The 23,351-nt window shown below is 44.4% G+C and overlaps 1 protein-coding gene across 1 annotated transcript; it reads left to right on the top strand.

Annotated features, from left to right (window-relative positions):
* Window positions 1-6,198: 6,198 nt before the first annotated feature.
* On the top strand, window positions 6,199-23,096 carry mtmr9 (myotubularin related protein 9; the record flags this gene model as incomplete). The annotated part of the gene is made up of 11 exons (XM_080526730.1): window positions 6,199-6,232; window positions 6,772-6,977; window positions 7,279-7,387; window positions 8,199-8,324; window positions 8,749-8,922; window positions 9,306-9,523; window positions 11,564-11,725; window positions 11,868-12,009; window positions 14,386-14,606; window positions 17,102-17,253; window positions 22,936-23,096. The coding sequence occupies exons 2-11, from the start codon at window positions 6,796-6,798 to the stop codon at window positions 23,094-23,096; spliced, it is 1,647 nt and encodes a 548-aa protein (XP_080382856.1). The 5' UTR covers window positions 6,199-6,232; window positions 6,772-6,795.
* Between the last annotated feature and the right edge of the window lie 255 nt (window positions 23,097-23,351).

Here is a 23,351-nt window from a genome sequence, read left to right as displayed (position 1 = left end):
TATGTCCCCACCTGTCCTACCCGCTGTACATACCTGATGTTTTGTTGTATTGTATATCTAGTATTGTTCTTCCCATGATGGATGTATTTTTATCTTGTAGATAGTAATAGTTATTTGTCTGTATTATCGTGTAGATAGTACTAGTTGTTTTTTTTCCCTGTCTGTCTTACATGTAACGATGAATTGAAAATCAAGGACCCCAATTGAAATAAGCCAGTGGCTTTCTTGGGTTTTTATCCTTTTAGTTGACCTTGTATGTAATATGTACTTTCATGTACCTACTTCTGCAAATCTTCTAATAAAGTTTTCAATCAATCAATCAAAACTTACTAGAAGTTGGTGCGAAAAACGAGGGGACTGTAACGGCGGAATTCTTAGAACAACAAAGGATCCCTTTCGACATCGCGAGATCGCCGGGTGAACAGTACTACGCTATCCCAACACTAAGGCGTAAGCGACGGAGGCGAGACCGTAAACAACGCCGAGGCCGCCGGGGAGGCCTGCTAGCAAGGCTGAGGAGAAGCCCAAACAAACCAGCTTTGCCAAGCATTTTCCTCTCTAACGTCAGATCCCTGACGAACAAGATGGATGAACTGAGACTACAGGTGGCCAAAAACAACATCGTAGGGGATAGCTGTGTGATTATTCTGACCGAAACCTGGCTAAATGACAACATTGTGGACGCTACTGTTAGCTTGGAGGGACGTACGTTGCACCGCGCTGACCGAACGGAGGCGGCCTCATTATATCTACGAAGGACAGCTGGTTCTTAAACACGAAAACTGTAAGTAGCCACTGCTCCCCAGACCTGGAATACTTGACTGTTAAATGCCGACCCACATACCTCCCTAGGGAGTTTAACGCGGTGCTAATTACATGTGTGTATATAGCGCCTAGCGCAGACAGCAAAGTAGCATTGGCGCGACTATATGAAGTCATTAGTAGCCAACAAAGCACTGATCCACAGGCTATTCACATCATAGCGGGGGACTTTAATCATGTCGACCTGAAGGCAGTACTACCCAAGTTCTATCAGCATGTAAAATGTGCAACGAGAGGAGAAAAAACACTGGATAAGGTATACACCAACATCAAACGTGCTTACAAGGCTAGTCCGCTAGCTCATCTAGGCATGTCTGACCATGTGTCAATCCTCCTGATTCCTGCATACACTACAATGGGGAAAAGTGCTCCCATCACCACTAAGACTGTCAGAACCTGGCCAGAAGGGTCCGCTCCACTGCAGATCTGCCTAAATGACACCCTATGGCAGGAATATGAGCATGAGGACCTGGAACAGTACACGTCGTCGGTTCTGAACCACATAGTGAACTGCACCAACTCAGTCACCGTGGACAAACGGGTCCGGGTCTACCCCAACACGAAGCCATGGATGACTGGGAAGGTCCAAAAACTGATCAACGAGAGGGACAACGCCTTCTTCGCAGGGAAGCGCACACCGCTGTACAGCTCCACCAGGGCCAACCTAAAGCGCGGCATCAAAGCGGCCAAGGCAGAGCACAGAGAGAAGATTGAGGAATGCCTCCTGAGCAACGACTCCAGGCGGATGTGGCAGGGGGTTCAGCAGATGACAAACTTCAGAGCCAACAGGCTCACAGCCGCAGAGGACGACCCCCTGCTGGCGGGAAAGCTGAACACCTTCTACGCCCGGTTCGACGAGGGGCGAACGGAGGTAACCGCAACACAAACACCACTCTCTCCAGCTCTCAGCAGCCTCACCCTCACAGAGCATGAGGTGAGACGCGTACTGAAGGCGGTGGACCCCAGGAAAGCCTCGGGGCCGGATGGCGTCCTGGGACGGGTGCTGAGAGACTGCGCCGACCAGCTGGCCGGGGTTTTCACCAACATCTTTAACCAGTCCCTGTCCCAGGCCACCCTGCCTGAAAACCTCAACTATCATCCCAGTCCCGAAGAAAAGCACGGTGAGCTGCCTAAACGACTACCGCCCGGTGGCACTCACACCAATCCTCATGAAGTGCTTCGAGAAACTAGTCCGCGCCCACATACTCACACGCCTCCCGCCCAACCTGGATCCATACCAGTTCGCCTACAGAGCCCACAGGTCCACAGAGGACGCCATAGCGACGACTCTCCACGCCACTCTATCCCACCTGGAGAGGGGAAACAGCTACGCGAGACTGCTCTTCGTGGACTTCAGCTCCGCCTTCAACACCATCCTTCCAGACAGGCTAGTGACCAAACTACTAGACCTGGGTCTATCACACTCTATATGTGCGTGGATCAAGGACTTCCTGACCGACCGCCCCCAGAGGGTGCGGGTGGGCCCCCACACCTCCACAGCCCTCAGCCTCAGCACTGGGTCCCCCCAGGGCTGCGTGCTAAGCCCCATCCTCTACAACCTCTACACCCACGACTTCACCCCCGTCCAACCCAGCAACTACATCGTAAAGTTTGCAGACGACACCACCGTGGTGGGATGTATCTCGGGGGGGGACGAGGCGGGGTACAGGGATGAGGTAGAGCAACTGAGCAAGCTGTGCAAGGTTAACAACCTGCTGCTAAACAAGTCAAAGACCCAGGAATTCATCGTAGACTTCAGGAGGAAAAAGTCCGAGATCCAGCCCCTGCTCATCGACGGAGAGAGCGTGGAGAGAGTCTCAACCCTCCGATTCCTGGGACATCACATGCGGGATGACCTGGCCTGGAAGGACAACACAAAAGGCACCTTTAAGAGGGCACAACAGCGGCTATACACCCTGAGATGCCTCAGGAAAGAACACAACAAGCAGGAGATACTGGTGGCCTTCTACCACGGCGCAGTGGAGAGCATCCTAACCTACGGCATCTGCAACTGGTTCCACAGCTGCACAACAGCGGAGAGAAACGCGCTACAGAGAGTCGTGAGAACAGCACAGAAGATCACCGGCGCCCCCCTCCCCTCTCTGGAAGAGCTGTACAACACACGCTGTCTCAGGAAGGCCTCCAAGATCTCCAGGGACCCGACCCACCCTGGGCACGTACACTTTATCAGGCTGCCCTCGAATAGGAGGTACAGGACCCCGGCCGCTAAGACAAACAGACTGAAGAACTGCTTCTACCACAGGGCCGTCAAGGCCCTGAACACAGCAAAGGCCTAAGTTCTGGGCCCAGGACAGTCCGGACGGATTGTATGGCAGCTAGCGCTGAGGCACCTACATGTACATTTCAAGCCTGCAAACTGTGACACTTTAAAATAACGTGAAAAAATACTTTTGTGCAATATGACAACCCTAGTTGACTATCTGTGCAGTATAGTACAGTGGATTGTGTACATAGCCTTTATTTATGTAAACCAGCTCCTTACCTTCTTGTGATTTTATGCTTTTTCAAAAAAAAAAAAAAAATCCCTTTCCTAACACCAGGGGAGCCACCCCTCCTAAATTTCGTTGTTTGGTACCTGTACTGTAGCAATGACAAATAAAGTCCATTCCATTCCATTCCATTCCATTCCAAAGGGGGATGGCTAAAACACTTTGAATGGAATAGATAGGACTTTCCGTTCAATGAGGCATGATACTCGCGAGTTCATCTCGCTTTTCCCCCCGTTGATGTATTAAACAATCTAAGCAATCTAATCAGAGCAGTTGTTATTGTGTAATATTATTGATGGATGTGCCATTTTTGATGGAGAGCAGTGAGCGGATGACTTGATGTGAGCATGTATTTGCCGATAATCTTGCTCCGAAACCGGAGCTGTCTACAGCGGATTCAAACTTACGGAATCGTAATTCATGAACTATATGCCCAATCTAAAAAATTCAAAGAGTTTCTGAAAGCAGAGAAGTTGCACTTTTTGAACAGTTGAACTGTACAGAGATTCCGACCCGTGTTGAACATCCTATTTCCTTGTCAAATCGTGTATGCTGTGCACCTAATCTATCCTGAGATGACACAACGCATTTAAGATCACAATCCTCAATAGATTGATTCCATCGTTTTACCGACAAGAAGATTCTACAATCTATCAGCCTTTCCGTAGAAATACATCGCTCCCTGTATAACGATATATATCTAACGTTACATGTTTTAAGGCTGATCTGTGCATGATGGTGCTGCATTTTGACATTCTTATCGCATTTTCCCCCGTTGTGCTGTGCCGTTCCGTAGTCCAGAGCTTCATCATCCCCCTTCTAAAACTGCCATCACCCCTTTCCATCCCTGGCGTCATTTTATCAATGAACGTGGTATTATACATATTTACATATTACATATTTGTTGTTATTTATGGAAGTGTCCGGTTGCTGGAGGAACCAGGACGCCGGCTACACTGCACAGTTTAGCCCGAAATAGAGAGAGTGCTTTACACCCCGAGAAGTTATGCTTTGTCAACCGTGATAACAGTGTCGTATCGACACCATTCAAATGGTTTTGGATTCCCTGTCCTCTCCCCTATCCGAACACGAAAATTCCCTGTCCTCTCCCCTATCCGAAAAACCGAAGTTATTAACCCGCAAAGGGCACCGTGTTTGTCCGTGAATAACACGGCACACAATGATACTACAGATCATAAAGCAGACAAGTGAAGGCAGTGGTTTTAAGGGTTCAAAAAACATGACTTTATTATGTGTACATAGCTTCCTCTCTCTCTTTCTCTTTCTCTCCCCAAAAAAATCACGGTTAGTAATATACCACATGCCGAGGAAAAAGTATACGATAGCTTCAAGTTCCTCCATGTCGCTGTTGTTGTGGCTGTGTTGTGTCTCGTCTGTTGTGTATAGTGGAAAACCAGAACTGATCAAAAGCGGGCCGAAGCGGGCCGAAGCGAACTGACCCGACCTGACCCGACCCGAGCTGGGCCGCTGATGGAAAAGCGCCATTACTGACTGATCAGTGGACTCTCTTAGTTCGAGAATCAGCCTGGTCTTTTCCTGCTTATAGCCAACACTGATGGGTTGCAGTGGCAGCTGCAATGTGTTCTTCACAAAGAGGCCCGTTTCAGAGAGGCACCTTGGCAACCCCAGCCACTTTTGGATGAATGAGTTGGCTTTCCCATCCATCTTGCTTGTGGTGGATGAGGGGATTTCACTCATTTTCAGCAGCCACATCACCCTCCTGTAGAGAATGAACTGGTAGTACCACACTTTGTACTTCCCTGTGAGTTGGCTTTGGTCAATCCTTGCCAGGCCTTCTGAGAGCTGCGTCAACACAGTTCTCCCCATCTGTTTGTCTGAGAGCTCTGCTGGATACTGCCCACCAGTGGGCCTTCTTCCTCCACAACTTCCCTGCCTTCAGCAACATTGGGCTCGTCAGCACTGTGGTTTTCCATTCGGCTTTCGGTCGCTCTTGTCTGACCTGGTGCTGCAGTGCAAGGTTGCTGTTGGCTTGTCTCCCCACACCTTGCTTTCCCCTGGTGGATTTGCAACCCCCTGAATGTGGTCACATTCTCCCATCCGCATCCACAGTTCCACAGGATCTTCTTCCCGTTATCAGTTTCCATTCCAGTCGTTACCGTATGATTTGTCGTGTTAGGCCCATCTTCCATCCCGCCTCTCGGAGGGCCCGCGGGTTGTTTTATCTTTGTATTATAAAATATACGATCGCTTGTTCTCTGTTGTAACTACAGGCAGGTGCTTTCTAGGGTATCAAAAGGTTGTAGAAATTATTATTATTAAATTATATGGTACATAAATGTATTACTGTAAACTATTACGTATTTAAGTGCTCTCGCAATTCATTATCGTGGATGTTATAGTGTACATTATTGTTATTAAATAATATAATACATAGGGCCTACATGTATTACTGTAAACTATTGTATTGAAAGGAAGCGAGGGGATTGACAATCTGCGGGGGTGGGGGTTGGGGGTGAGCCAACAGCGGCAAACGATTCAGACACAAGACAACATTATTGGTCATAAATGTGTCTCCCAAAATGACAGGGAATTGCTGCTTCATGAAATCTGTGAGACTGTGGTCAACGCTGGTCGGCAACTACTCAAACTTGATCCTCTCAAACACTTTCATAGTCTGTGACTAGTAGTAGTATTTTTCCAATTTTATTTTTTAGTAACAAAGGTAATACCTCATATCTCATATGAAGGTCATTAAAAAAGTCTCAACAAAATAGATATTTCTTTTATCCAGAAGAGGCTTCTAGCTTTTGTTATACTCTTTGTACGGAACACTATATCACTCCCACCTGTTCCAGTCGGCATGTTTTTCTAAGCGAACTCTGTCGGTCAACCTGTCAAAAACATTGCCGAGGTGTCAGGTAAAATGCTCGTATTTCAAACTCTACCTTCTTGCGTCATACATGAGCAAAAGGGTATTAGTAGACTATTGGTTTATTTATCTATTGACAGTTTTCTGTTTACAAAGATGCTATTAGCGACACACTTTCTGTTCAGAGCCAGAGGCTAACTAGCTGTCTGACAGATACAAGTAGTCAGGTAGTAGTAATCCGATACAAATCTGGATATAATGTTTACCGTTACATGCTTACTAATGCAGCTAGCTTGCAAAGTGCATATCATGGTTGGTTGGAGGAGATACTCAGTATATGTAAATGGAAAAAGATTAATAGCTAGCTAGCTAACTAGCTACCAATGATATATGGGCTAAGCCTTCATTTTCAGACACAAGGCAGGAAGCACATGATGAAGTCTCGTTTAGGGGCTATCCATACTCGGCAGCAGTTTCTTCTAGCTAGATGCTTTCTTGATTTTAAGCTCCTGTCCTGACATCTATTAGCAAGACACGATGACATGACATTAACCTAACTAACTTCATGACCATATCTCCTCTTTTTAGGCTTTCTGCGCCTCTTAATTGGGAATGGAGTTTGCGGAGCTCATCAAGACCCCTCGGGTGGATGGGGTGGTCCTCCATCGTCCCTTCATGCCCACGGTGGAGGGGACCCTGTGTCTGACGGGACACCACCTCATCCTCTCCTCCAGGCAGGACAACACTGAGGAGCTGTGGCTGCTCCACTCAAACATTGATTCCATAGAGAAGAGGTGAGCGGGCTAATGGCTAACAGTTTTTTTTTATTATTTTTTATTTTTATTTTACCAGTGTTAAAGTTCTACAGTCAGGAGAGGAGGTACCCGTGACCTAACATTCATCTCAGTGACCTAACATTCATCTCAGTGACCATAGTGAACCTTAATAAGATGGGGAGCTTTTTTGAACTGTCTACACTGTCAAAAACCTAAAAATTCTAACTCAGCTTCCAGGTTTGTGATACTGTAGGATTGCAAGTTGAGCAAATACGATCATATACTGCTAATGGAACCATATTATACCATTATCCTGTAGGTTTATTGGCTCCCTGGGGACCATCATAGTGAAATGCAAAGACCTGAGGGTAATCCAGCTGGACATCCCTGGGATGGAGGAGTGCCTTAACATCGCCAGCTCCATTGAGGTCAGTGAGCTCAGTCTGAAATGTCTGCAATATCCCCACGGGGAGTTAGATGACTTTAGAGATGTTTCTGATTAACTTTACCTGTCTACATAGGGTGCATTCGTAAATACGCTCTGAGAACGCTGGAGCACACCTCGGGTGCTCTCTGGTCGTTCAGAAATTCAGAGTGCTCAGAGCGTCCCACTGGGCGGTTTGTCCGAGCCTCTGAACATTACAATCTAAAAATGTCGGAGCAAGTCGTTGCAAAATGTTTATGGTTGCAGCTTAATTGGTGCTCTAGAGAGTATTATTCAACATGCATCTACATGTAACAAAACAGGTCATAATAACGTTTATGGGATGAATTAACGTTCAGTTGAATGAGATGAAGATGAAAAAGGCAACGTTAGTTGACGAGTATCTACTGTCAACATCACTAAAGTTAGCAACAGAAAGCTAGCTAACTTTAATGTTAACATGATAACGTACAATTGTTGGCCGCCAGCGAAATGATGGTAATGTTATCGTTGGTGTCCACCATGTTTACAGCTAGTTTGTAAAGACTTTTAACTGACCCTTTGTAAATTAACTGATTTCCAGAGTGTATTTACGAATGCACATAGTCCACTGTAGAATAAATAGAGGGAAAGGGTACAACTCTACTGCATTTGAAGATTAATTTGTATACATTCAGGAGAGTTGTGCTCCTCTACTTTTTTTAATACAACATCCACTCTGTTTCATCTTAATTCACTGATGTCCACTAGGTCAAATATTTGCTCTGTGTCTACTAAAGTGCATACTCACTGTTCTCTGCTCATGGCCCCCACAGGCACTGTCCACGCTGGACTCTGTCTCCCTGATGTACCCTTTCTTCTACCGGCCCATGTTTGAGGTCATAGAGAACGGCTGGAACTCTTTCCTTCCAGAGGATGTCTTCAAAGACCTTGAGTCCATGGTATAGTTGCTTTCATAATCACAGTAGAGTTTATAGTAGTGTTTTCTTTTTTTTAACAAGCTACAAATACATATTTTTATCTCATGAGAAATAGATGCTTTTCAGGGTGCTGATTTTTGTTGATATGTCAAATAACACTATCATAATCACATCTGTATTAGCAACAAAACAAAAGTCGGGACTTATTTGTCATTGACCTTTGCTGAAGTGGCCATGACCATCTCATTGAACACAATGACATCTTGCTGTCACTAATGTGGATGCGACATAAGTAAGAAAAGAAAAATTACCATAATAAATAAACAGTAACAAAACAGGGGTTTGGGAGCCTTCATTTGAAGCTGAAAGGTAAAGCAGAACTTGTTACTTGACACTCATACCTAAACTTGTGCAACTCATCCTATGATGCCCCCCCTCCTCTCAGACAGACGAGTGGAGGTTGAGCGACGTGAACAAGGACTTCAGTGTGTGTTCCTCTTACCCTCCTCTGGTGGCCGTGCCAAAAGACGTCGACGACGACACCCTGAGGAAAGTGGCCACCTTCCGTCACGGCGGCCGCTTCCCCGTGCTCAGCTACTACCACAAGAAGAATGGCATGGTGAGAGCAGGGAACCATGGGAATAGCATGAGGTCTCACCAGCGACTTTTAAGCTTCTCCTTCATACATATAGTGACCGCTGGGAGAGTAATTCAATTCAATTCAAACAACTATTAGTCCCACTAGGGGCAATTAGTTTAGAGCAGAATGTTCACAAAAAAACATAAAAACGTCTCACCACATACAAACAACAACAAAAACAAGTGCACCAGGAGCTAAGAAGATCATTGGGTATCGTGGGTACCTTAAAATAATACAATACAATTGTAATCATACTACAGTAATAATAGTATAGTGGAACTTGAAATTACATTTGTTTAAATTATAAAAAATGTTTGCAATTTGAAATGATTCGCTGTCCTTTGACCACTCTTTATCCCCAGGTGATAATGCGAGCAGGGCAGCCCCTGACGGGCACCAATGGGCGGCGCTGCAAGGAGGACGAGAAGCTGATCAACGCCACGTTACGGGCGGGCAAGCGCGGATACATCATCGACACGCGCACCATAAGTGTGTCCCAGCAGGCCAAAGCGCGCGGTGGTGGGTTCGAGACAGAGGCCAACTACCCACAGTGGAGGAGGATCCATAAGGCCATTGAGAGGTAAGTGGGCGCTGGGTCCTTGAGATATGCATGGAAAACTTGAGCCATGAACCACATACAGTGGGGAGAACAAGTATTTGCTACACTGCTGATTTTGCAGGTTTTCCCACTTAGAAAGAATGTAGAGGTCTGTAATTTTTATCATAGGTACACTTCAACTGTGAGAGACGGAATCTAAAACAAAAATCCAGAAAATCACATTGTATGACTTTTAAATAATTAATTTGCATTTTATTGTATGAAATAAGTATTTGATCACCTACCAACCAGTAATAATTCCGGCTCTCACAGACCTGTTAGTTTTTCTTTAAGAAGCCCTCCTATTCTCCACTCATTACCTGTATTAACTGCGGCTGTTTGAACTCGTTACCTTTATAAAAGACACCTCTCCACACACTCAATCAATCAGACCCCAACCTCTCCACAATTGGCAAGACCAAAGAGCTTTCTAAGGACATCAGGGACAAAATTGTAGACCTGCACAAGGCTGGGATGGGCTACAGGACAATAGGGAAGCAGCTTGGTGAGAAGGCAACAACTGTTGGTGCAATTATTAGAAAATGGAAGAAATTTAAGATGACGGTCAATCTCCCTCGGTCTGGGGCTCCATGCAAGATCTCACCTCGTGGGGCATCAATGATCATAAGAAAGGTGAGGGATCAGCCCAGAACTACACGGCAGGACCTGGTCAATGACCTGAAGCTGGGACCACAGTCTCAAAGAAAACTATCAGTAACACACTACGCCGTCAGGGATTAAAATCCTGTAGCGCACGCAAGGTCCCCCTGCTCAAGCCAGCGCATGTCCAGGCCCGTCTGAGGTTTGCCAATGATCATCTGGATGATCCAGAGGAGGAATGGGAGAAGGTCATGTGGTCTGATGAGACCAAAATAGAGCTTTTTGGCATAAACTCCACTCGCCGTGTTTGGAGGAAGAAGAAGGATGAGTACAACCCCAAGAACACCATCCCAACCGTGAAGCATGGAGGTGGAAACATCATTCTTTGGGGATGCTTTTCTGCAAAGGGGACAGGACGAATGCACCGTATTGAGGGGAGGATGGATGGGGCCAAGTATCGCGAGATCTTGGCCAATAACCTCCTTCCCTCAGTAAGAGCATTGAAGATGGGTCGTGGCTGGGTCTTCCAGCATGACAACGACCCGAAACACACAGCCAGGGCAACTAAGGAGTGGCTCCGTAAGAAGCATCTCAAGGTCCTGGAGTGGCCTAGCCAGTCTCCAGACCTGAACCCAATAGAAAATCTTTGGAGGGAGCTGAAAGTCTGTGTTGCCCAGCGACAGCCCCGAAACCTGAAGGATCTGGAGAAGATCTGTATGGAGGAGTGGGCCCAAATCCCTGCTGCAGTGTGTGCAAACCTGGTCAAGAACTACAGGAAACGTCTGATCTCTGTAATTGCAAACAAAGGTTTCTTTACCAAATATTAAGTTCTGTTTTTCTGATGTATCAAATACTTATTTCATGCAATAAAATGTAACTTAATTACTTTAAAATCATACAATTTGATTTTCTGGATTTATTTTTAGATTCTGTCTCTCACAGTTGAAGTGTACCTATGATAAAAATTACAGACCTCTACATTCTTTCTAAGTGGGAAAACGTGCAAAATCAGCAGTGTATCAAATACTTGTTCTCCCCACTGTATATGTTCCATGTGAAATATAAACTGATGATGCATACGTTGTATGAATTCACAGCATAAACTGTTTCGCAATACATTCTTGCGGTCATCTCCACTTCCCTCAAAAGCTCACACACACACACGCACACACACACACACACACACACACACACACACACACACGCACACACGCATACACGAGCGTACACACACACACACACACACACACACACGCATACACACACACACACACACACACACACACACACACACTAGTCAACCTTACCGTATGTGTGTGCAAAGCACCCTAATCTACCATTAAGCCTGTATGCTATCCTTCCCTAATTGGAGTGTATACTTGATTCACCATATTTGATGGTCATGCTAACTTCCATCGCTAGGTCCAACATTCTCCAGGAGAGCCTGATCAAGCTGGTGGAGGCGTGCAATGACCAGTCCCACAGCATGGACCGCTGGCTCAGCAAACTGGAGGCCTCCAACTGGCAGACCCACGTCAAAGAGATCCTCACCACCGCCTGCCTGGCTGCCCAATGCATCGACAGGTTAGCAGACATAGACCTCCATTAGTCTTTCTGTTCACACAGACACACACACACACACACACACACACACACACACACGTGTACATTCACTCTCGGTGTGTGGGTGTGTTTTTGACCTTTGTGCATGTGTGTTCTCTCTCAGGGAGGGGGCGTCTGTGCTGGTCCACGGCACCGAGGGCACAGACTCCACCCTGCAGGTGACCTCCCTGGCTCAGATCATCCTGGACCCGACCTGCAGGACCATTCAGGGCTTCCAGGCCCTAGTGGAGCACGAGTGGCTCCAGGTGAGTGTCTCTGCAGCCACAGGTCCATACGGAGGAAAGCTCAGAGCTTCTGTTATCTTTACATAAGATACGTAAGGAAACTTTATTATCTTCAGCACACTGTGTATATGTCATACAGTGTGAAATAAACAGGTTATTTATGGTTACAGCCAGGGGTGAAAGTGGTTTGAGTTTCTTACAGGAACTATAGGCTACTACCCCAACCTTCATCGTTTCATATTGTTCTCCTCCTGCCCCCAGCTTCATGCATCCCTGAACACACACATCGTGGTGTTGGTGTCGAAATTAGAAACACTTTAGGGCTGCCAAGTTTCACCAAAAGTTTGGAGTGAGAGTTTTTGGTGGTGGAGCGACCCAAAACTGTGCACGTTTTGGTAGCGGCGGCCCCTCTCTCCCACACAATTGTTTGTGCTAGTTTCCTGCAATTTTAAACCAGCACAAGAAATGAAAATAATTGGAACATTTGATAAAACAAGAGAAATTCAGATAATATATCTTAAGTCTTAATAAACAAATACAGTAGCCTACAGAGTCTAAAACAAAATTGGGCCTCATCAAGTGAACTCAACCCCTTGGTCAGCAGCAGAAAGACCCTTGGTCATCATCTTATATACAGTGCATTGCTCATAGATGGCTATCATGTTATACAGTACATACCAGGGTTTTTCCTGGGTCAGAATCAAGCCTTGGAGGTTGATGTTGTGCGCGCGCAGTGCATTTTCTTTGAGGGACCCCCAATTGTTGGATTTGTATTGTAAATTGTAATTATTAATAATAATAATAATACGATGCGATTTGAAAGTACCAGTAGGCTACCAGATACGTATGCACATATTTTGCTACCAGGGTTGCCAGATGGAATTTACAATTTCCAGCCCAACCAGTCTAAAAGCTGCCGAATCCACCCGTCCAGTGTGACCAAAAGTAGCCCAATCTGGCAACACGGCTTGCTTATGGAAGCATATAGTGGACTGAATTCAAATGTTAATGCGATTTGAGATTGCATTTGCATGTTCCACTTTTGCATGCATTCTTTCAGACAATATTCAAATTCAAATGCAATTCTAATGAGCGGATGTGTTTCCTAGAACATATAAATGCAATTGCTTATCACATTATTGCATTACAATTTGAATATTGACTCAAATAACGCAGGCAAAAGTGGCAAATGAATATGCTATTTTGGGATTGCATAGTCATTTTCACATTAGAATGAATATTTGAATTGTCAGCTACAAAGCGGATGTGTTTACTAGAACATGTAAATGCAATTGCGTATCACATTATTGCATTACCATTTGAATATTGACTCAAATAACGCAGGCAAAAGTGGCAAATGAATATGCTATTTTGGGATTGCATAGTCATTTTCACATTAGAATGAACTTTTGAATTTTGTCAGCTACAAAGCAGCGCATGACTTTGAAAATTAAATGTCAAATGGCTTTGCATTATCATTTTAATATTGACAGCGAATGTGCACATCAGGTACATGAAAATGAAAATGCAAATCATTAGAATTGCATTTGAATTTGAATATTGTCTGAAAGAATGAATGCAAAAGTGGAACATGCAAATGCAATCTCAAATTGCATTAACATTTGAATAAAGTCCACTATATGCTTCCATAATTGCTACGTTACATGCAGCTCGGGTGAACACAGGTTCTTCCATTAGATTGCAGACTGAAGTTAACGAGCGTGCAGAAAGATGACACGAAACTCGTGTCCGGTAGCTTTCTTTAAATGAATTTCAAGTCCCGCAAAACGAGAACTGGTTGAAATGCGTGAGTCTCACGGCCACCTACTGTAAGGTGCGACTGTCCCCCCGCCCCCGGCGCGACTGTAATCCCCGTCGGACTGTCTCAGTGCCCAGTGCTGCCCACCCAACCACGTCGCGTCGCGTCGGGTCTACTGTAAAGCGGGTTAACATGTCCTTTTCAAAGGTATTAAATAGACGCAAGGAAACATAACTTCAGCCATGTGTTTCCTTGTTGGAAATTATGGATCGTGAATCGTGATTGCTTCTGCACTCTGCAGCAATCGGATTTTGATTGACAGGCAGCTGCATCTCTTCCCCCAACAGCGTTCGGGCACAGAAAGTCTTGCCGGAACGCAGCACCGGACCGTTCCGGCCCACTTTCACCTATGGTTACAGCAGAGTATGAATGATCTCTTCTAACAGTTTAGACGGGCTCTTGGTGCTTTCAGTCTCCAGCCTGTTGCATTAACTTTATGATTATATTTCCATAATTGAGTGGCAATTCCGATTCCCCTTAACATCATACACTTAGAATTAGAATGGATCCCTTACAAGTACCGTGACCACATGACCCAGCTCACCTTTTTTCTCTGACCCCTTTTGAACCCTTGGAAGGCGGGCCATCCATTCCAGCAGCGCTGTGCCCAGTCGGCCTACTCCAACAGCAAGCCCCGCTGGGAGGCGCCCGTCTTCCTGCTCTTCCTTGACTGCGTGTGGCAGATCCTCCGCCAGTTCCCCTGCTCCTTCCAGTTCAGCGAGCACTTCCTGGTGCTGCTCGTTGAGCATGCCTACGCCTCGCAGTTCGGCACCTTCATGGGAAACAGTGCTGCAGAGAGGTCAGTTAGCACAATTCAGTGCCCCCTCCATAAGTATTGGGAAAAGGAAGCATTTTCAAAAATTCTTTTGCCGCTATAGTTCAAGTCAAAGTCAAAAGTCACTTTATTGTCCCATGACTGGGAAATTTGTTTTGGGCTTACACCACACTGCAGCCAAAAAAGAACAACAGACAATACAACATGTTAAAACACAGACAGAAGGCAACCCTGATTCAGACAAGAGTAGAAAAATCAATCCAACATTCGTCTGGTGCTGTTTAAAAGTTGAACTGAAACCGGAATAAAATACATTTTAAATCTAGAGCGGGGGACTCTAAACCTCCTCCCAGAGGGCAGTAGGTCAAACTCTGCATGTAGGACATGAGAGGGATTCGTGAGAATTATATTAGCCTGTCTTAGAGTACCGTAGCCTGTTCAAAAATAGACTGCAGGGATGAGTGGCCTTTCACCGCTATGATCTTCCATGCAGTCTGCATCAGCCGGACCAGTTTGGACTTTAAATGTACAGATAGGTTACCAAACCAAGCTGTAATGCTGTATCTGATGAGACTCTGATGAAAGTTCAGCAGTTTGGATTTGAAATGAAACAATTATGAAGTTAAAGTTAGAGATTCTCAGCTTTGTTTCACCATTTAGAAATTACAACCCTTTTAAAAAAAATGTCAGGGCACCGAAGGTTTCTGGAAAATTGTCTTGACACGTGTTTCTGGTTAGTCAGGTGTGTTCTGTCACATTTGTGCAGGCATATGAGAGCTGTCAATGTATAGTCTTGATTCTAGGCTTTGGTTTGCCGTTAGAGTCTGCTATTGGTGTCTGCCAACATGAAGACCAAAGAGTTTTCACTGCAAGTCAAGAAAGCCATAATTAGGTCGAAAGATCTGAAGAAATCTGAAGCATATCCGAAACCCTAGGCTTGCAAAAATTCACAGTTTGGAACATCAGTTTGGAACATTCACAATCTGTGAAATGTGGAGGAGGGACTGTTGTGGCTTGGGCGTGTATGGCTTCCACTTGAACTGGCTCACTGATGATGTAACTGCTGATGGCAACAGCAGAATGAATTCTCAAGTGTACAGAAACTGCTCTCGTCTGCTGAAGTACAAGCCAATGCTTTCAATCTCATTAGATGATGCTTCATCATACACCAAGAAGGCTCAAAAAGTGTTGAGTGTCAAGTCAATCTCCAGAATTAAATCCAATTGAACATGCATTTCAGTTGCTGAAGAAGGGACACCACAGAAGATACCCAGCATCTGGTGCGGTCAACTGGCACAGACTTTAAGCAGTTATTACATGTAAATGATTTTCAACCAAAAATGTATAAATTAATATGAGTCCTTTATTTTGGACATTGTAAAAAATTCTCAATACTTTTGATACCCTGAAATAAGGTGGGAGTATGTTTAAAATGAGCTTTTACAAGAGACCTGTTCCAAAGTTGACAGTTGTGTACAGTACATACACAGTTCTGTATGTTTAGCTGTCAAACAAATAGTTTTTCTTTTAAAGAAATAAAGAAATGTGACATAATGAAATGTAAAACATTTTTCACTTGACATTTTTTTAATACATAGTTTATCTCACATACTTAGGCTTTCTCTCTGTTGTAAACCACAGCTTCCAGAGTTTTTGGGAGCGTCTTACACTATCCCATTTCTCCACCCTATCTGATGCAACTTCTCTGTGGCTGACGATGTGGAGTTTCATTTCTCCTGCCCATGTGGATTTAAGAGCATAGGGCTGGCTTTTACACCAGTCCATCCAGGTGGGGAAGTGCACAAGTTCACAAGTGCACACGTCAGGGGGGATAAATGGGCTGCAGCATAAGTCTGTCGTTGGCAGTTTGTTGCTGTGGTGGATTATGACCTCGTCAGCCACAGAGCATCATTTGCATCAGACAGGGTCAGCTGGAGGGCAAGATGTCTAGAAGGGGGTCTCCATTCACAGCTCAAGTTACCCCCACCCAGTCTGCTGCCTATGGTTGGTTCACATCGAGGTCCCTAGTACCGTGCCAAGTCCTCTATATGCATTTTTGTTTGCTGTGAGGAAAGGCACCCAATAAAAAATAAAAGAAATCACATGTTGACGAAATACTAATATCTCATTAAACAAGTACACAAGTGTTTTTAAAATGTCTATTGACACTGATGTATTTCCCAGCTTGTGGATCAGATTGTAACCAAATACAACTTTTGAAGAACCTAAGTTGAGTTATACCACAAAGACACTTGGAGGCTTATTTCAATTTTTAAAAAGTGCAAGATGTAGTCACTGTGCTAGAGAAACAAGTGTTTTTTTGTTTTGTTTTGTTTGGTAAAGGTTCAGATTCAACACAGGAGTAGTATGTTGGGAAATGTTAGGAGTGGAAGAGGTCTTAGGAAGAAGAGCCCAAATGTAGTCTAAAGAGATGGGTATTTATTCTGTGGCGTTTTGCTGAGAATACGCCTGTATTAATAACTTAATAACATGTTGCTCTCTCTCTTTCTCTGTGTCAGGACGAAGCTGAAGCTGCCTCAGAAGACGGTGTCTCTGTGGTCATGGGTGAACAGGCCCCAGGAGCTGGAGCGCCTCTCCAACCCCCTCTATGAGGCCAACAGCCTGGTCATCTGGCCATCCGTGGCTCCCCAGAGCCTGCTGCTGTGGGAAGGTAGGACTGTTAATCGAACTAAATATTTTCTTGGATGCAAGTACTTGTACTTTATTTCCTTGGATGCAAGAAGCATACTAGACATAACAAGACACACAGACACACAGAAATACGCTGCTCCAGATTGTCATCTGCAACCTGACCCACCTAAAGGGTTGTTCCAAATTAGACAACCAAATAGTAGTGCTATATAAAAATACCTCACTGTTCTCCACTGTTTCAGTCCACATGTACGAGCATGTACGCCACATGTCTCACTTCCCTCTTAGCTATTTTTTCTTCTTCTGTTCCTGGCATTTCTTGCTATTTCCTTACTTCTCCTTTCCTCCCCTCCCCTCTCCTATTTCAATAATATTTCATACTGGATCTGTCTGCCCCCTATTTCATAATTCTACTTAAATGTGCACTTTCACCAGAGGGGGGTAGCATTGCTTATATGGAATGCTACATTTGCTCTTGAGGGCTCCTTGGGGGCTTTGAAACCATTGAATCAGATGGAGATCACTTACTGTAAACAAAAAGAGAACAATTCACATATCAGTAATATTCTCCTTCTTATATTTTATGACATATTACTTTGTCAGCTTTATTCAGCAGTTCTCAAACTTGGGGTCGTGATTTCATTTTGCGGTCCCCTGACAAAATCAAACTAGCCTTTTTGATTTGATACATAGCACACAACCATTTTTGTTGTGTATGAAGAAAATGTACAGTACCAGTCAAAAGTTCAAACTTTTGACTGGTACTGTATGTGTATTGCACCTGTAGTCTATACTGCAGTGTTTTGGGGTTAAATCTTTTAGGTGATTCGACTACACTTGGACATCATTATTAGGTGTTGACAGCCCACAATCAAGTTGTTGGGGTCATGGGAAATTATTGATGTCAATTTGGTGTCGCAAGACAAAAACGCTTGCTTTATGTACTGTTTGTGCTGTTTGCATCAGGGAAAATATGCATTAGAAGAAACACTCAAGAAAATAATGTATTGACTAGAATGCTTTTGTTTTATTCACAAGGTCACTTACAGTTACAGGCCAAAATGATTTTCTCCATGGAAATGACCATTAACAACAAGTGTTTATAGTGTATTTGTTTCCAAAATAATAAAGACAAAATGTCCACTAAGTTTGATTAGGATAATTTATTGATGCACTGAGTTGAAACAAGAAACGCCAAAAATGACACATCCAAAATGATTAGCCCCCTGGCCATTAATAGTCAATAGTGTACCCTTTCTGAGCCACAACTGACAACAAGCTCTTAGAGTAGTTCTTTACTAGGTTGTCTCTTGAGGGGTTTTGGCCAATTCTTCCATTACAAATTGTTCCAGCTGGTCCAAATTGCATGGTTTCCGAGCATGGACATTCACTTTGAGCACCCGCCACAGATTCTCAATAGGATCTATGCAGACCACTCCAGGACCTTGGTTTGGTGTCCTTTAGGAACTGTTGGACCAATTTTTTCATATGCTTTGGGTCATTGTCCTGGAAGACCCAGTGACGACCTAAGCCTAGACTAAGAGCAGATTTCTTCATATTATCCCTCAATTTATTTATTTTTTTTTCATGATTCCATGCACCTGAACAAGGCTTCCTGTGCCTGAGGTGGCAAAACAGCCCCACAGCATGAGGCTCCCACCACCATGTTTAACTGTGGGAACTGTGTTCTTAGGGTTGAAGGCCTCTCCCTTTTTTTGCCAAAACTTAAGCAACATCCATGTGCCCAACAGTTCCATTTTAGTCTGATCAGACCAAAGCACAGACTTACAAAACTCATCTTTACCTTTCAAATGTTCACGGGCAAACCTCAGTCTGGCTCTGATGTGCCGCTCTTTGAGTAAAGGGGTTCTTCTGGGACGATGGCCCTGAAGCCCACCACGATGAAGAGCCCTCACAACTGTGTTGTTTGAAACATCAACTCCAGAAGAGGCCAAGTCAGCAACAATCATCTTGGCAGATGTTCGGGGCTTCTTGCTGACATCTCTGACTATTTTCCACTCCAGAGTTCTTGAAATCTTGTGCTTTCGACCACACCCAGGTTTGTTTCTTACAGAATTTGGCTCCTTGTACTTAGTAATGATGCAACGTACAGCTGCTCTAGACACTGAAACACTTGGAAATGGCAGTATAGCCTTCCCCCTTATCATGAGCCTCCACTATCTTCTTTCTGAGCTCAAGACTGATTTCCTTTGTCTTTAGCATGGTGATAAAGAGTAGTAGTATAGCCCCTCCCAATAATGTGTTCAAGTGTCCGGTTTCTTGGAGTCCTTTTAATTTGATTGAATGCTCAGGTGTTGTTAGGAAGCCAATTGACTGCACAGGTGTGGTTTGAAAGCTGATTGGTTGATTAGGTGTGTTTTGAAAGCAAAATATATATTTTTGACCACCCCATTTTTCACTATTTGAAATAAAGCAAGCCTAAGAACTTATTTTATATTTCAAAATGTACCAAAATCTACTAAATAGCACTGGTGAATGTTTGATTATATCAAGTTTTATCAATGCTGCAAACATTTGGGAAGAATTTTAGGGAAATGTTCCATAATTCCTGGGAGGCTAATAATTTTGGCCTCAACTGTATGTGCAAATGTCCACAAGCATTTCATCAAACATTTTAGCATGGGAGCTTGAGGGTTCTTATGACCATTATAGGAGGTTTCACTGATGTCCATCAGATTGCAGCTCAAGCATATTGATGCTGTCCCTGCATGGTTGTACTATTATAGGATGTCCTCACTGTCACCTTAGCAGCCGTGACACGAGCAGGCTTCAAGAGAAGGCCAGTGACGCATCATATTGCTGCTAATCTTAGCACAGCACTATTTTGTGGCAATAGTGACTCATACATGGGGAGACATGGGGAGTCACAAGGCTACAGCCTTCAGTCTCAGATGTATCCATCCCTGATTCGTTACCTGTGTTACTGTACCATTCATCCCAACTATTAATTTGTGCCCCAAGTTGAAAGAACATTGAAGTTGACATGCAACACAGTTTGCATTCTAAAAATATGTAGGGCCGCTCTGGCTCAGGAGGTAGAGCCGGTGTCTAATGCTTGCAAGGTTGGTGGCTCGATCCCTGGCTCCTCCTGTCCACGTGTCGAGGTGTCCTTGGGCAAGACACTGAACTCCAAATTGCTCCCAGTGAGTGGGGCGGCGCCTTGCATGGTAGCTTACCGCCATTAGTGTGTGAATGTGTGTGTAAATGGGTGAATGAGAGGCCATTGTAAAGCGCTTTGGAATAAGGCACTATGTAAGTGCAGTCCATTTACCATTTATTGAGATCAGGCCCACACGTAAGTACTTTTTCAGTCTGTTTCAAGAACTGCACAGATTTTTAGTGTTGTCCTAATGTCCCCCAAAGTGTATTTTACTCTTTCCAAGTAACCAACCATGCTCCTGTCCCACAACCATGAACCTATGAAACTATTTGCTGCTCACAGACTATGCTGTGCGTACTCTTGCATCAGCTCAACTTGAAGGCAACTTGGAGGTTATTGAGTTCAAAACGTGCCTGCATGACTGCAACACAAGAGCTGACATATAGGAGTTACATTCCACAGGGTGTGTGGTATGGACTTGGTTCAAGAGAAACCAAAGAATGTCAGACTCATTCCTCTCCCCTTTTTCATTCAGTAAAGAGATGCCATTCATTCATTTTTGAAGCATTGAGAAGGATTGTATGATTTTAAAAAATAAAGTTGTGTATGTAAATGTGAGTAGGGAATTGGTGAAAGAGTACAGAAGTACAGTATTTTGCTGTCCAGCACACTTGTTGAGCACATTTCCCAAACCTGCTTGTTCCAGGTGCACTTCTCGGATCTCGGAAATTATAGTATTTTTCAATACATTTTTGAGAAGGAGCATACAGAAGATTCATTTTGTTCAATAACACAAACCTATAGCAAAGACTGTATTTTACTATGGAGAAATTAAAATGTCAAGGACAGGAAACCACAGTTTTAAGAAACTTAGGCAATTTTGAACATACGTCGAAAAATGCATCAGCAAGTTGTCAAATGGAGAATGTCCTCCTGATTGTGTTGTACATTGCAACCATAGAGTAGATCTTTGAAGTCTCACTATGTTGGAAAACTGAGTGCCTCCTCAAGCATTTTTTCCCCTCGCAATGATCTCACGCAACGCGACCAACTCTCTTTTTCCCCAACTCTCATTCAGGGCCTCCCGTGACAGTTACGCAGGCTGGCATTATGACATTTCTATATATGACATCTAGACTACCGTATATGATTTGGCTGACAGACCTCTTACACACGTCATTGTTCTATTTCAGTTGACTCGGTGCCATTCATTCATTTTTTTGGCACCTCACTATGGGATATGCACCCCTGCATTTCCTATTCACTGAAGCACTATTCACAGCCTTTACAGGCTGGGAGAGTTTTGCAGGCACTAGCCCCACCTAATACCAAGCTTATATCTGCTGTCTCAAAGCAGGCCTATATCATTCTTTACAATTTTCCCTCACTTATTCACATCCCCCAATTTGCTTTCACTAAAGTGCGCTACATAATACTAAAACCAAGTGCCTTCACTGTTTTGGTAATTCAGTGTCACCGATATTCTTATCAACCCAATGCTTTAGTTGGCCAGTGAACTTAGTGAGTGGCAAACATAATCCAAGTCAGCTCCCTGTAACTACACAATCTAATTGATTGCAATATACAGTACCAGTCAAAAGTTTGGACACCTTCTCATTCAATGGTTTTTCTTTATTTTTATATTATTTTCTACATTCTAGATTAATACTGAAGACATCAACACTATGAAAGAACACATATGGAATTATGTAGTAAACAAAAAAGTGTTAAAGAAATCAGAATATGTTTTATATTTTAGATTCTTCAAAGAAGCCACTTTTTGCTTTTTTAGTGGTTTCCTCCCACGTATTCTTGAGAAGAGAATGCTGAGCAGTGTTCACAGTTTCCTTTTCCACCGACACACACACACAAACACAAAATATTTTTTTTTATTTGTTTTTCTGTTTTTATCCCTTTTTCACCCAATTTGGTATCCAATTGCACCCAACCTAGCATCCAATTATCCCCTGCCTATTGCGTAGGATCCGCCGCACGACCCCGTGGCCGGCAGCCCCAGAGGAGATCGCCAGGCAGAATAGCTGTCTGGGTCCTCGAGCCCGACACCGTTACTCCAGCACCAGACGGGGGCGGTGTTGCGCGACGGATCCTTGTCCGGAAAATAGTCCTATACCCCCCTTGGGAGCGGCCGCTCAATATGCCGCTCCCTGTGAGCCCCGGCCATATCCGGGTCTGGCGAGACCGGGATTCGATCCCAGTCCCCGGTGGGCAGCTTGCACTAGAGGCTAATGCTTAGACCGCTGCGCCACCGCGGGGCTATGGTAGTGTTAACTTAACAGCTCTTTCATGTTTTAAGCTAGAGACTCCAAGGTAGACACTTAAGGTTGTCTTTGCTTCTGTTGCATGAGATGCAGCATGTTGATAAAAAAAAGTGTACTTTTTAAGCTCTGAGCATTTTAAGTTATTGACCTCTTGGTGGTGCTACAAGCTCAATTGGTACCATATCAGGTATGCAAATTCTCATGCTCACTTTCAAAAGTGAACAATGTGGTCTTTTTTGGAGCTTAACTACAGGACTATGACATAAGCATGTGCTTGTGCTGTGTCTCCCCCCCTCCCCAGGAGTGTTCCTGCGTTGGAACCGTTCCTCCAAGTGTCTGGACGAGGCCTACGAAGAGATGGTGCACATCATCGAGTACAATAAGCAGCTGCAGAGCAAAGTCAACAGCCTGCGCAGACAACTGGCCCAGCTGGAGACAGAGGACCCGCAACTGACGCCATAGAAGGATCAGAGAGAGAGAGAGAGAGAGAGAGAGAGAGAGAGAGAGAGAGAGAGAGAGAGAGAGAGAGAGAGAGAGAGAGAGAGAGAGAGAGAGAGAGAGAGAGAGAGAGAGAGAGAGAGAGAGAGAGAGAGAGAGAGAGAGAGAGAGAGAGAGAGAGAGAGAGAGAGAGAGAGAGAGAGAGAGAGAGAGAGAGAGAGAGAGAGAGAGAGAGAGAGAGAGAGAGAGAGAGAGAGAGAGAGAGAGAGAGAGAGAGAG

The sequence above is a fragment of the Nansenia antarctica genome (genome assembly GCF_963989245.1).
Source record: "Nansenia antarctica genome assembly, chromosome: 3".
NCBI classification, from domain to species: Eukaryota; Metazoa; Chordata; class Actinopteri; order Argentiniformes; family Microstomatidae; genus Nansenia; species Nansenia antarctica.
The sequence above is the reverse complement of the archived record's forward strand: the minus strand, read 5'-3'. Positions and strand labels throughout refer to the sequence as shown.